The 12,684-nt window shown below is 46.2% G+C and overlaps 1 protein-coding gene across 1 annotated transcript in view; it reads left to right on the top strand.

Moving 5' to 3' along the window:
- Nucleotides 1–3,194: 3,194 nt before the first annotated feature.
- Nucleotides 3,195–12,684, top strand: part of ETS1 (ETS proto-oncogene 1, transcription factor) — a 65,962-nt gene continuing 56,472 nt past the window's right edge. The window contains exon 1 of the mRNA XM_042959423.1: nt 3,195–3,662. Within this exon, the coding sequence (XP_042815357.1) occupies nt 3,581–3,662 (82 nt within the window). The 5' untranslated portion in view covers nt 3,195–3,580. The remainder of the gene's footprint in view (nt 3,663–12,684) is intronic.

The following is a 12,684-nucleotide window of genomic DNA, read 5'->3' as shown; positions in this document are numbered from 1 at the left end:
CATTAAGGGGGGAGTAGAAAAGAGAAAGGTTATGTTTTTGACATCTTCTATGTGTGTGAGAGAATTCTGTGTAAAAATGTGACTAGTTCTTTGATACCGTTAACATCTAATCGCATTCCCCTATGCCCCAACCCCTGCAGCTTTGTTGTGACCCTTATTGACACGATGTTCCTAGTTTAAGGAGTTTTAGCCCTTGAGGGATGTAATTCCCTAGGTTTCAGGGATGTTTAAAGATACAATTCTGTTTTCTCGCAAGTGCAGGAGGAACAGACTGCTGCATTACAAACAAAAGCGAAGAATTCCCTTGGATGATTTTTCTTGAGTGCCTCGAAATCAGAGAGTCTTGAAACAACTTGCCAAGTAGCTGGAAGGCAAGGCCCAGCTGATCTTGTTTTGCTGGTGGGGAAACTGAGGCACAACTGAAACTAAGTGGACATGAACGCTGGGGAACAGGGGTTCTGCTCTGCCCCGGGGGACAAGGAGCAGACCTAGGGGCACAGTCACTGACATTTTGTAGTTTATCTTCACAAGCCATAGCACAGCCAACTCACTTAACCTTTAAATTAGAAAGAGATGGTGACAAAGTAGGTGCCCACAGTGACCAGGAGGTTGACAGTTCATTACTGCGTACATATTGATTGTCTGCCATGTGTCCAGCACTGGGCCAGGTGTTTGTTGGTTTTTAGGCTACAGTAAGATAGAACTGCCATCGAAAGTCCATAGAACATTTACAAGAATCTACTTGTGTCATAAAGAGAATAAAAATCCAATCAAACTTGATTGGATACTTGCAAGCCTGATTGGATTATTAATATCCCAAATATGTAAAAAATGTTTTAACTTGTCTATACTAGGGCCCCTTGTCCCAAGTGAAGTTTCAGTTAGGTCCGAAGTTAGATGCATAATTTCTGATAACTTCACTATTCACAATCAGTGTCAATCAGAAGTCGACTTCCTGGAGGTCCGTGGTGGTCTTTGGCTATCTCACCCTCCTTCTTGTCTTCACCTAAACCCCTTCCTTGATTTGGACCTTCAGCTATTTTGAGTTTCTGTGCTGCAGGACTGGGTTAGAGAAAAGGATGAATGACAAGGAGAGATGTCACTTTTAAGGAACCGAAATAATAAATTCCCCCATTGCCAGAGTGGAAAGTATTTATGGTTTGATCATGGTGGCTTCTTCTAGTGTCTAAGGGTGAGGGGTGTTGGCAGCAGGAAGAAAGCTGAGGAGAATTCTGGGGAAGACAGAAAAGACTGGCTCCGAGGAAGCTTCCTTTGCAAATAGAGAAGTACGCACACTTGGATTTTAAAAATACCAGCATTTTCTTAACACAACATCAATAAAACAAGATTCCCCAAAGCAACTCTTGATTTGTTCAGTTGTTTTGCTGATGTGTTCAGAACGGGCAAGGCAGGATTGGTTCAAGATCCTCTCCTTTGCGGCTCATTTGGACGTATAAATGTACAATTCATTCATCAGCGGTTTCCCCCAGCTTTTCCCGGGATCAGAAGTGTCTGTTCTTGTCATCTGGAAGCCAGCATTGTTTTCTCACACCTTTTGGAAATCTAACAGTTGGATTACAACAATCCTTCAAAAATTAGGATTATCACATACAAATATTTTCCTCTTGTTACTGAAGGAGGGGCATCATCTGAAGTTTGAACCAAGAGCTAGAGCTTTATTTTCTGTTCCTGGCTCCTTCTCTCATTTGCTGTGGGAAACCTGCAAGTTACTAATGCTTCAAGGAGACAAAACTGGGGTTAGGTAAAGGTAAGCAGGTGTGTTCAAATTGATGGGGCGGGGGGGGGGGGGGGGGGGGGAGGGGGGAGAGTGTTTGTCAGCAGTTACATACAGTTAACAGGCAGGTGGTGGTAGTTCAGCATATGCTTAGAAATCAGGAAACAGTATTAAAAATAACTTTTTTCTGAGGTTCAGAAAGATATATGCTTAATCTTCTAGTTGACTAAAGGTAGATCTCAATGTCTGACTCTAGCTATACCTAAGCGTGTCTATGTACGTACCTCTATATTCACTGGTTGCTTTGTTACTTAGAACCAACTACCTCCACTTATGATAACCAATGTGTTAGTGCAAAACCATTAATTATTTGGGATCGCGTTGCGGTGTCCGAAGTGTCCGAAATTCCCAAGTGGAACAGGGGTTGTGCATTGTTGATTGTGTCACAGCTGTGAATGATGTACTCCAGAAATTCAAAACCACAGGGCCTCTGCATTTCTTTCCGTGCTGGTGGTAGTTGTGGGGTTTCCAGTTTTCTCCAGTGGAAGAGAGTCTGTGAAAGGAAGGGCCCATGACTACATAATTAGAAGAAAAATAGCTTCCCCTTCCACTCAACCACTGCTATAGGTAAACTGGAAGCTTATGGAAGCCCATGATTGGATTCCAGTTTGGGCACCCTGTTCTATGCTCTTCTAATAACACAGAAGTATTTGGGCCTTTGTCTAGGGGTCTCCAGGAGGCCGTCTTGAGCTTGATCCTTCTCAAGGACAGCGAAACAAGATTTCAGCTCTCCAACGCTGCCTCGTCTTAAGTCATTTCGTAACCATGATACGGGTGAGCTCTGAAAAGTCTAAGGCTCCTCCAGAAACACTGAACCGATTCCTGACTCACAAACCGGCTGCAGTCCAGGACTCATAAAGCCCTTCGAGGACACTGGCTTCAGAACCCCCTGCGCCCGCTCGCACGCACGCCCCTTCCTCCGCATGCCTCACGTCCTGTGTGTCAGTCTTTGTGAATGAATGATGTACACGCACTCGGAAAACTATGCTGCTACTGGGGGGGGGGGGCAGGAGCGGGTGACCAAGTCCTCAAGAATGCGTGGCGAATCAGACGGACTTTCCCCAACGGCCGTGGCAGCCTCTGCACCCAGCCTGCTCGCCGGCCCTGGGCCCTTCCCGGCGCGGCAGAGGGCTCAGCGCCCGGCCGGCTCCGCTCAGCTCTAGGCAGCAGGGCGGCTGGGCCCCGGCAGGCAGCAGGCAGGGGGCTAGGGCGCCGGCGGCCGCGGAGCCCCGCCCCGCCTTCCTTTCGTTTTGGGCCGCCGCCGACAATTGGCCGCTGGCCTCTGGCCCCGCCCCCATGCCGCCCCCGCCCCGCCGTCCCCGCCCCTCGCTCCTCCCCCCCTGCCCCCCGCGGAGAGCCTGGGGGATGGGGGGGGGCGGGCGCGCAGACCCGGCGGCCGAGCCTCGGCGCCGCGAGAAACGCCCTAAAGAGGAGGGAGAGAGGGAGGGAGACCGCGGCTCCGGAGAGCGAGAGCGAGCTGAAGCTGCCTGCCGGCGGAGAGGAGGAGCGGGGCGAGGACGAGGAGGAGCGGGGCGAGGCGCAGGCGAGGCTGGGATCCGGGGCGCGCGCACTTCTCCGCAAAGTGCCAACTTCCCGGGAGAGTGCCGGGCGCGCACCTTCTGGGCGCGGGGAAAAGTCAGCGGCAATCTGAAATCTTAGGGAAGAAAGTCGGATCCCCCCCCCTCCCGTCCCCTTTTCCCCTGTTACTAATCCCCATTAAAAAGACAAACAACAAGAATAACAGCAAACTTGCCATAATCCTGTCTGCCCCCCACTCCTGGCACCATGAAGGCGGCCGTCGATCTCAAACCGACTCTCACCATCATCAAGACGGAAAAAGTCGATCTGGAGCTTTTCCCCTCCCCGGGTGAGTGGTGACTGTCGAGGCCCCCACGCCAGCTTTGGGCCGGAGGCTGGGGTCCCCTCCGCTTCTCCCCCCCTGCTTCGCTGTTCCCTTCCAGGCAGTTCGTTTCTGCCTGAGCAAGGCGATGCTGGGAGCAGCTGGAAGCAAGGTAGAGAAGACTGTTGGTGGCCTGGGACCCTTGTTTGGGGGGTGGTATTTATTTTCACAGCTGTGTTTTTGTGAGTAATGGGAAAAAGCTTATAGAATGTCCAGCACCCCCATTCCTGCTTTCTTATCTTTCCAAATGAGTGAGAACGCTCTGGCCTTTTCCCCTAGCTTTGTGGGGGGGGGGGGTGGACACTGCCGCAGAAGACATCATCCACTGGCCCCCGCATTACCAGAGCTGGAGTTGGATGGAGGGCCCTGGGCAGTAAGAACCGACATAGTGTGTAACTGACTGGCCTGCAAGCACGTTTCAAACATCTTGCCGTCCTGCGCCCCTCTGTCACATGTCCCTTTGCTATCTAGCTCCTCTTTTCTGGGTTGAGGGCAAGGACATGGGAGGAGAACTGAAATGATCGTCTTAACTTCTGGAAACATCCCGCTTCTATTCCTGCAGGTTACTTACTTTACCCATCTTCCTAATCTGCCATAAATTTGCCCTCTGCCACCAAAGATCTGTTACAAGAGGGAACAACGTCCTGACACCAAACGCGACTTTGTGTCTTTGGTTGGTGGTTGGTTGTCCAATTCCTTGGTTTGAAGGATTTGAAGAAGAGGATAGGAAAGGAATGTGATTTTGTCTTGGAATCCAGAATCCCTGGGATAGATGCGCTTTGAGAAGAGTAGATGTTTTCTTTTAGGATGGGCAACAGCCAGCTATCTTTTAGAAATTAGTGATTTTAGAGGTAAAGGTATATAATAAGATACAGTGCGAAGGTGATGCCATCTGGAAAATAATTCACAGAAGTAACCTGCTTCTCTGTGGTATCTGATTATCAATAAGTTTAGCTGCTCCCGCCTGTGGTTCAGGCTTCTTTGCCTCTGCTGTAATGAGTTGCTTAGTTTAACCCTTTCTTAATCTGCTTAAACTTCAAACCCAAGCCCAGCTGATGTTTTGTCATTTGGAGATCATTCCGAAATGTTCATAAAGACATGGATGACCATGTCCTCTCCTGTTAGACCCCCTCACATTCAGCCCCGGTACTGGGGGTTCCACTGGGAGGTGCACAAAGAAGGCTAAGACTGTTTGTTGTCACAGGGATGTTGATGGTCAGAGCAACGCTGAGTTCAGCTAGAACCGTGGAGACATTTCGGGCACTTAGAGCTACAGCTCAGAAATGATGCTGCTGTGATGGTTGTGTTTGGGGTTCAAGGAAGCCAGAATAAATTCTGTTAGTCACAATTGCACCAAACCATGCATGAAAGAAATGATAGTTCGCAGCCAAGACATAAGCTCATCTTGTAGGTTCTTTCCTTAAGAATGGCTTGTTTGTATGCATGCCTATGGGGAAGAGACAGATTCGGCTGTCTGGGAAATAGCATGTAAGCTGGTCAGTTTTCATACCTACAGTGGATTTCAGGGGCTAGGAGTGAAGAGCCCCTGGCACCACGTGTTTTGGGTCACAGTGAACAGCTGAGGTGATCTGGGGGGTAAGTTAATATTAACACTAGAGATTTTGAGCATATGGAGCTGTTATTTTGGTTATTGATAAAAAAAATAAGCCCCCGGGCAAGTAACTTTGCTTAGCTTTCCCATCTGTAAACTGGGGACAGGAAGCCCTAATGCTACAGTCAGCATCTATTATAATAGGAATCTTTACAATGCCTCTCTTTTCCAGAAAAGGTTGACAAGCCACTGGTCAGGTTTTGTAAGCATCCTTCAATACAACAAAATGTCAGTGGGTCAGAGAAATTGGGCAACCTTCTGCCATTTATCGTAAGGAGGTTTGGTTTCTGGCACTGTCTTGGGGAAGACGGAGAAACTTGAAAATATATACAGAAGTTTTTGGTTTTGGTTTTTTTCTGGATTTTTGGTAGCGTATATGTGAATATTGTACCCATATCTTAGAGAGGAAAATACAGGCACAGAGAAGGTAAGTCACTTAAGAAAATCTAGTAAGCCCATGGCTAAGGTAAAATTAATCCCTTTTCTAACTTCTCAGTGTACGTTGCCTTCCTTGAGTGATACTGCAAATTACGTTTGAAAAGCTCAGCAAAGAAACGTCAGTTGAGGCTTAAACTTGCAGGTGCAAGGATAGAAGAAACATTCGCCATGGCTGCTGCCTTTGTTGGGGGGTGGAGAAGACACTGGCTAAGTGGGGATTTGCTTTGCCCATCAGACCATATAGGACATGTGTTTAAAGTTTAACTTCTCACAGCGTGGCTTTGTGTCCACAGCTGTGACTTAAATATTTTTCACAATGATTCTTTGGGTTGTTTAGTTTCTTATGTGTGGAGACAACTAGTGTGGGATCTTATCTGCCTTAAATAATTAAACCAAGATTTTCCCTCCCCAAATCCAGGAGCCAAAGAGAGGCAGCAGGGAAGTAGGTGCTGAAATGGGAGTCCTGGGTTTTTTGCCCGTCTTTTGTGGCTAGGACCTGATCCTGAACCTTTTTACACTTTTCTTCTAGATTGAGACCTCACAGATTTCCAACAGCTTTAAGTACCAAATTAACCTACGCTTTGAAATAACATTGGAATTGCATATTCCTTGTAAGTGTAAAGTGGGTATGCCATTCTAATTGCAATATATGATGGCAAGGCTCTCGGGTCTTACATGGGCTAAAAGAAACAAAGCCATGGAGAGTCCATGAGATCCCTCTTGGTGTGGAGCTCACTGAGAAGGGTGGAGGCTGGGTGCCAAAGCAAATACATTCCCAAGCCGCTTAATTTTCCCCTCCTTCTCCACTCCACCTTGCTGGTGAGGTGAGCGAAATGCTCAGGGAGGAGCGGGAGTGCTGATTCTCCCATGTTTGCTATTTTATGAGAATGAAAGGATCACCCCCGTCCTCCATCAGACACCCACATAGTCCTCAGAGACAGGAAGAAGATGTGTTCCTTCGGTCGTCCCTTTGGTCAGTCTTTATGCCTTCATCCGCGTAGACAAGAAAAACGGGCAGCGTTGCCCAGGCTATTAAGCTCACCGTGCTCCCAGACCCCCGCGGACCACACTCCATTAGTGACTAACAAGCCCAGTGGTTCAGAGCCCGGAGTCTGGAGCCAGCCTGTCTGGGATTGAATCCCAGCTCTGCCACTTACTAGCTGTGTGACTTTGGACAGATTACTTCATGTCTCTGTGCTCTAGCTCCTGCATCCGCAAAATGAGTGTGATAGTTGTTCTGTCTCACAGGGCTGCCAGGAGAATTGTGTCTGTTGAGGTGTACAAAATCTTAAAGCAGTACTGACCCCAAGTAGATTCTAAACAGTTAACTAGAAAACAAGTCAACAGAAAACCAGTGTAGAATTTTCAGGGGCCCCTTGAAATGTTTAATAGGGGCTGTTGCTGTATAATGTACTTCCCCTCATCTCCTTTTTTGGGAGAGAATGTAAAGTTGAAGAGAACTTTTTCATCTCCTTAGCTGAGATCTCCTACCAGTGAGGTTCCATTCTGTGGCCCACAGAGCAAACACAGTGAACCAGGTAACTTTCAGAGTGTCCAAGTACCTCGAGGTCCCAACTCTCTGCTAAGGCACGGGGCTTGGTCAGTAACTTTGGGTGATGGGGGTTATCAGTGCTATCTCTAAGCAAGCAAGAGAGCCACCAAGACTAGGAGTCGGGGACATTTGACGGGCTGACGGAAAAGTAGTGTTTCAATTATGCAGAGTTGAGAAATGCATCATGTCTAGTTATTATAAAGTATCTCACATTTTATTTATTTATTTGGTTGGCAAAGCTTGCATTCCTGGCATTTTTGGTTGGTTTGTATTGCTGTGTTTTTTTTTTTTTTTGTCTATGTAACTTTTTTTCTTTCTTAAAGAGACCAGACCACCCTGTAGGAGGGTTCCCGCCCCCGGGAGACAAACCAGCCCGTGGGCAGCCTCCCAGAGCCCGGCTTACTCTGGGCTCCAGCAAAATCTCTACAAGGCAGAGAGCTGGTTAGCATAGGTCAGGATTTTTCAGGAAAGCAGCTCTCTCTATTTCAAAGAGCACAGATAACTCTACAATGGCTATAGCAACAGCATAATTACAGACGTCTCTCTGGTTTGCGGAATGAATAACCGGTGGCTATCATGGCATTCCATGAGCTTGCATTGGAGGTAGTCTCTTGCCATCCCAAGTTACAGGGATTTCTCTGAAACATGCATGGAGCCTGGACTTTCCCATAAAATAACACTGTGACCCTTCACCTGGACTCAGGTGGGGAGAGCTATTTTTTTTATCTATTTTTCAGATGAGGAATGGGAAACTCAAAGAGATACATAATTTTGCCCAAGGCCACACTTGTTAGAAACTTACAAACTGATGAGCTGTTTGCAGGCATGTTATACCTAAAATAGAAGCCCCGTGTTATTCACAGACACTCTGGAAATTAAAAGGGATGCTCGAGAAAGCAGTGATGGTGGGTGCTCTGGGGGCTGAGGAGATACAGGGCTCCCTCCTTGCATGACTCCTCTGACCTTAGGGAAAGGGCCTATTCTGCATACAGTCTCCAGGCCTGCCAGTCCTGACGTGTTGCCGTAGGAAGATGCTTGAAGGTTCGAGCAATGCTTGCCTTGGACCACCACGCGGAGAACCCGGGTTCTTGTTTGTCTGATGTCTTCCCAGATGTATTCTGCTCTGTCACAGGTGGCCAGGTGATGCTGGTCACTTCCAAGTTCACATCCTTCCTGGAGCCTCCTGATGCTCCCTGTTTTGCCTCTTGTATCACAGACACAGCTCTGCAGAGAATCTCACTCACAATCTGGTTGATGAGAGACATAGATCAGCAACTAGTGTGTTTTCTTAGTTCGGTTGTAGTTTAATTTTCCTGCTTCCGGAAGAAGCTATAGGCGCCTACATTTTCTGTCTCTGCACCAGATGTTTTGTTTTTTCCAACTAAAATGTAGCATTTTCAAGTCCGTTCCATGAGTCAGGGGACTGTTTGTAGTTATTTTGGCACAGGGAGGAAAGGCGAGCTTTGGGATTCTACCTGAAGATTCACCAACCCTCTACGACCCAGGGTTAATAGGGAACAAACAGATGTCCTGACCACTTGTCCATGGGGTAGGTATTGTTCCCTCTATCACTGCCTTATGGGGAGCATTTTCTCCCAAGTAAGTAACATCCTCGGGCCCACACAGTCATCGTAGAGATGGATTTGTATATTGACAACACAGTTTCCATCTTTTTATCTGGCTACTCCAGAATGAAATGTTGGTCCCACTTCTCCGCTCAGACAGAATCTCTTACAAGATTTGCTCTCACGTTCACAGCCTTTTAGGCCCACTCTTTGCTTACAGCTGCTAAGCTCTTAACTCAGCACTGGGAACATCAAGACAATTCCCCAATGTATCATTTCTGTTGGTCATGTGCCTATGGCTTTGCTTTTTTTCAGTTGGGTTAAAGACATCTTTTTTCAAAAGGTCGGTAGATGTTTTTCAAGTTGCATTAACAGGCTATTTCTACTTGGCTACTTTTCGAAGCCCTGTGCCTATCTGTGTTACTTTTTTCATTGTGTAGTTTGGAGTCTCTGTGCAGATACGAAAAGAAATTGGTCTGTGTTGGAGGTTGCAGTATATCCAATTTCATTGGCAGGGAGCCATGCTTACAGACACACTCCAAATACTGCTGGTCAAGCCATAAATATTTATTGATTCTTTGGCCAATTTCGTCATATTTCCCAGGTGCTTTCCAGTTTCTGCTGCTTGTGTCCAAGCCTGTCACTGGGCACTTCTTACTGTCCTGTCACCTCTTTTCAATTGTCCTTTTCTGTAGCATTTAGTTTTGTCCCTGAGATTTGTAAAATATTGATGCAGATGGTGCTTGAAGGCCCAAAGTAGTATTGGCCAGTTTTGTATTGGGTTTCACATCTTGATGTTGTACAGGTAGTGAGTTCATTTAATTTACCATCTAAACTGGGACGCTTTTGAGAGTGTGATGGGCACTGTGAATAATGATACTAGAATGATGGACATAAACTGAGACTCTCCCAGCAAACGAGGGTCACACTACTTAGACACTGAATTGAGATGACAATATTCTTTATGATACCTACTCTCAGTCGCTAATCTTGGGGGCTAGACCTTCCAAACTAAGCTACGAGGACCAGATTAAGAGTTTGAAGCAATTCAAGTTCAGTGTGGTTTCCCCCAACCATGAGTTATATTTTTAAATGTGTTTTTGACGCATAATATAATATTTCTTAGAGCCTGAGAAACAACTACAAATCAACCTCAAACAAGTCCACCTCAGGCATTTGAAACCTCTTGGTAGCTTTGGGTAGCTATGCTAAGCTGTTGATTTTAGCTTTGCAAGGTTCTGCAGAGAAACTGTAAACTTTCTGCATGTAGTGTGTGTGTGGTTGTGTGTGTATGTGTGTGGTGTATCTGTGTATGTGTGGTGTGTGTGTGTGTGTGTGTGTGAGAGAGAGAAAATGAACTTTCGAGTAGGGGGGAAATGTCATCATTACACAAGCAAAGACAATTAACATTTTTGCTTTGTTTTGTCTTAATGCGCGTCCACGGTGAGAAGTTTTACTGGTGGGATCAAAAAGGGCAAGGAAAAAAAAAGTTTTTTTGGTACCATTAAAGTGGGTAAAAACAAAAGCAAAAAGCAAGCCCTCGGTGCTTTAGGAGAGGAGGAAGGGAGTGGTGGATTCAGTTGCAACATCCCTTTTGGCTAAAAAGGAAGAGACAGAAAAACGAATGAGGGCAGGAAGAGAGTAAGAAAGTAAGAAAGAACTCATAAAGGAACAAGAAGAAATACTTAAAGAAAGGAATGCAAGAATTCACGTGATTATTTCATAGACTTTTGGAGAACTCATAGGGACCCATCTCAGGTGGTCAAGTGGGTGACCTCAGCTCTGTTGTTCCCACTCTTAGGCTGTGGAATCTTTTCAGAACCCCTAAATCCCTCATAGATGCACGGCTGGTCAGGGATAATCAGATGGAATCTTCCCTGTGTTCCAGATGCTTCCATGGCTAAACATGCAGGAGAACCATTGTGTGAATTTATGGAACTCTGTGTGGATCAATGATTATTTCTGTTTCCTGGGCCCGTTGGGTTCTTTCTTCCAACACTTCTCAGCTAGAATAATTTCACGGGTCAGCTTTAGAGAGAACGTGGCTATTTCAGAAGCATTGGAAGGGGGCGTAAGAACAGGGAAAGGATTATTTTAGATAGAACAGTGTGGGATGAATGCCAAAAGTTTAGAGTTAAAAGAAAGGCTTACATAAATATGAAGAAAAATACCTTGATTGTAGAAAGGGAAGAGAGAAGGAAGTGTGAGGCCAGGACCCATGTAAGAACATTTTGAATCTCAGGATGAATTTTGCCTTTGAAGGTAGGGAGATTTTAAGGACAGAGAAGTGTTACATTGAATAGGCTTCTGAGAGGGGTGAATTTTTTTTTTTTTTGGTAGCATTACTTTACCTCCTACTCATACTGTTAAAACCTCTGTATCAGTTTATCAGAATAGGCGTTAAACCTCAGAGAAGATGACAGAATCAATCAGGTACGTATTTTCAAGGTACGAATGAAAAATAAAGAATCTAGGTCAGGCAAGGGCATTCCTAAACCAGGGAGTGTTTGCAGATCATGGTTTTTGAAGCATTTAGGAACTCTAAACTGGGTGCCAGGTACTGTAACGGCTCCTCTCTAATGACTTTTTTGTGTGATGACAGTTTAGTGCTGGGGAAATTCATTACTTCAGCGTTTAGGTTTAAAGTAAGAGTGTTTTGGAGTCGGATTTTAAAATAGCCTTCAGAAACTCCATCACAGGAAATTTTTGGTGGAAGAGTTTCCATGTGATGACCTTTCTACTTTCAGTATTTATATGTTTTTCCTGTCTATTGGCTATTCCTTGCCTAAAATTGAAGTGAATTCTGTACATGAGGCACAGGTTGTCTTATATCCTTGAAATACTGGTTCCTTGGATGGAACAGGAGACTCATCAGCACAGTAGGAATACATATTGTGTGTCGAGTGAATAGGGTGTCCTCTGGGGGGCCCATCATTGGTTGGAGAGTCAACAGAGACACAAAATCGGAAGCAGGCTCCAGGCTCCAAGCTGTCAACACAGAGCCTGACGCGGGGCTCGAACTCAACGAACAGTGAGATTATGACCTGAGCTGAAGTCGGACGCTTAACCGACTGAGCCACCCAGGTGCCCCATGTTATTTCTACATTTTGAGAAATGTAGCCTGGGTGCTAGCCATGGCTTTGCACCTGTTTGTGTGACCTTGGGCGAGTCATTTCATTTTTCTGGACCTCAAGTTCTTCCTCAGTCAAATACATCAGCTGGAGAAGATGACCGATGAGGTTTCTCTTAACACTGACATTTTATTTATTTTTTATTTTATTTTATTAAAAAAAATTTTTTTTCTTTATTTATTCTTGGGAGAGAGACAGGGTGTGAGCAGGGGAGGAGCATAGAGAGAGGGAGACACAGAATCCGAAGCATGCTCCAGGCTCCGAGCTGTCAGCACAGAGCCCGACGTGGGGCTTGAAGTCATGAACCGCGAGATCATGACCTGAGCCGAAGTTGGACGCTGTACTGACTGAGCCACCCAGGCGCCTCCGCCCCTTTTTCTTTTAATGTTTATTTATTTTTGAGAGAGAGAGACACACACAGAGTATGAGCAGGGCAGGAGCAGAGAGAGAGGGAGACACAGAATCGGAAGCAGGCTCCAGGCTCCAAGCTGTCAACACAGAGCCCGATGCGGGGCTCGAACTCACGAACAGTGAGATTATGACCTGAGCTGAAGTCGGACGCTCAACCGACTGAGCCACCCAGGCGCCCCATTAACACTGACATTTTATGACTCTAGATAACATGTAAGATAATTCAGGCACGGAGGGAGCGTAGAATGGCATTCAAGGGGTAGGCCAAACGAGGATGCTT

This window comes from Panthera tigris, chromosome D1, assembly GCF_018350195.1.
Source record: "Panthera tigris isolate Pti1 chromosome D1, P.tigris_Pti1_mat1.1, whole genome shotgun sequence".
In the NCBI taxonomy this organism is placed as follows: domain Eukaryota; kingdom Metazoa; phylum Chordata; class Mammalia; order Carnivora; family Felidae; genus Panthera; species Panthera tigris.
The sequence above is the reverse complement of the archived record's forward strand: the minus strand, read 5'-3'. Positions and strand labels throughout refer to the sequence as shown.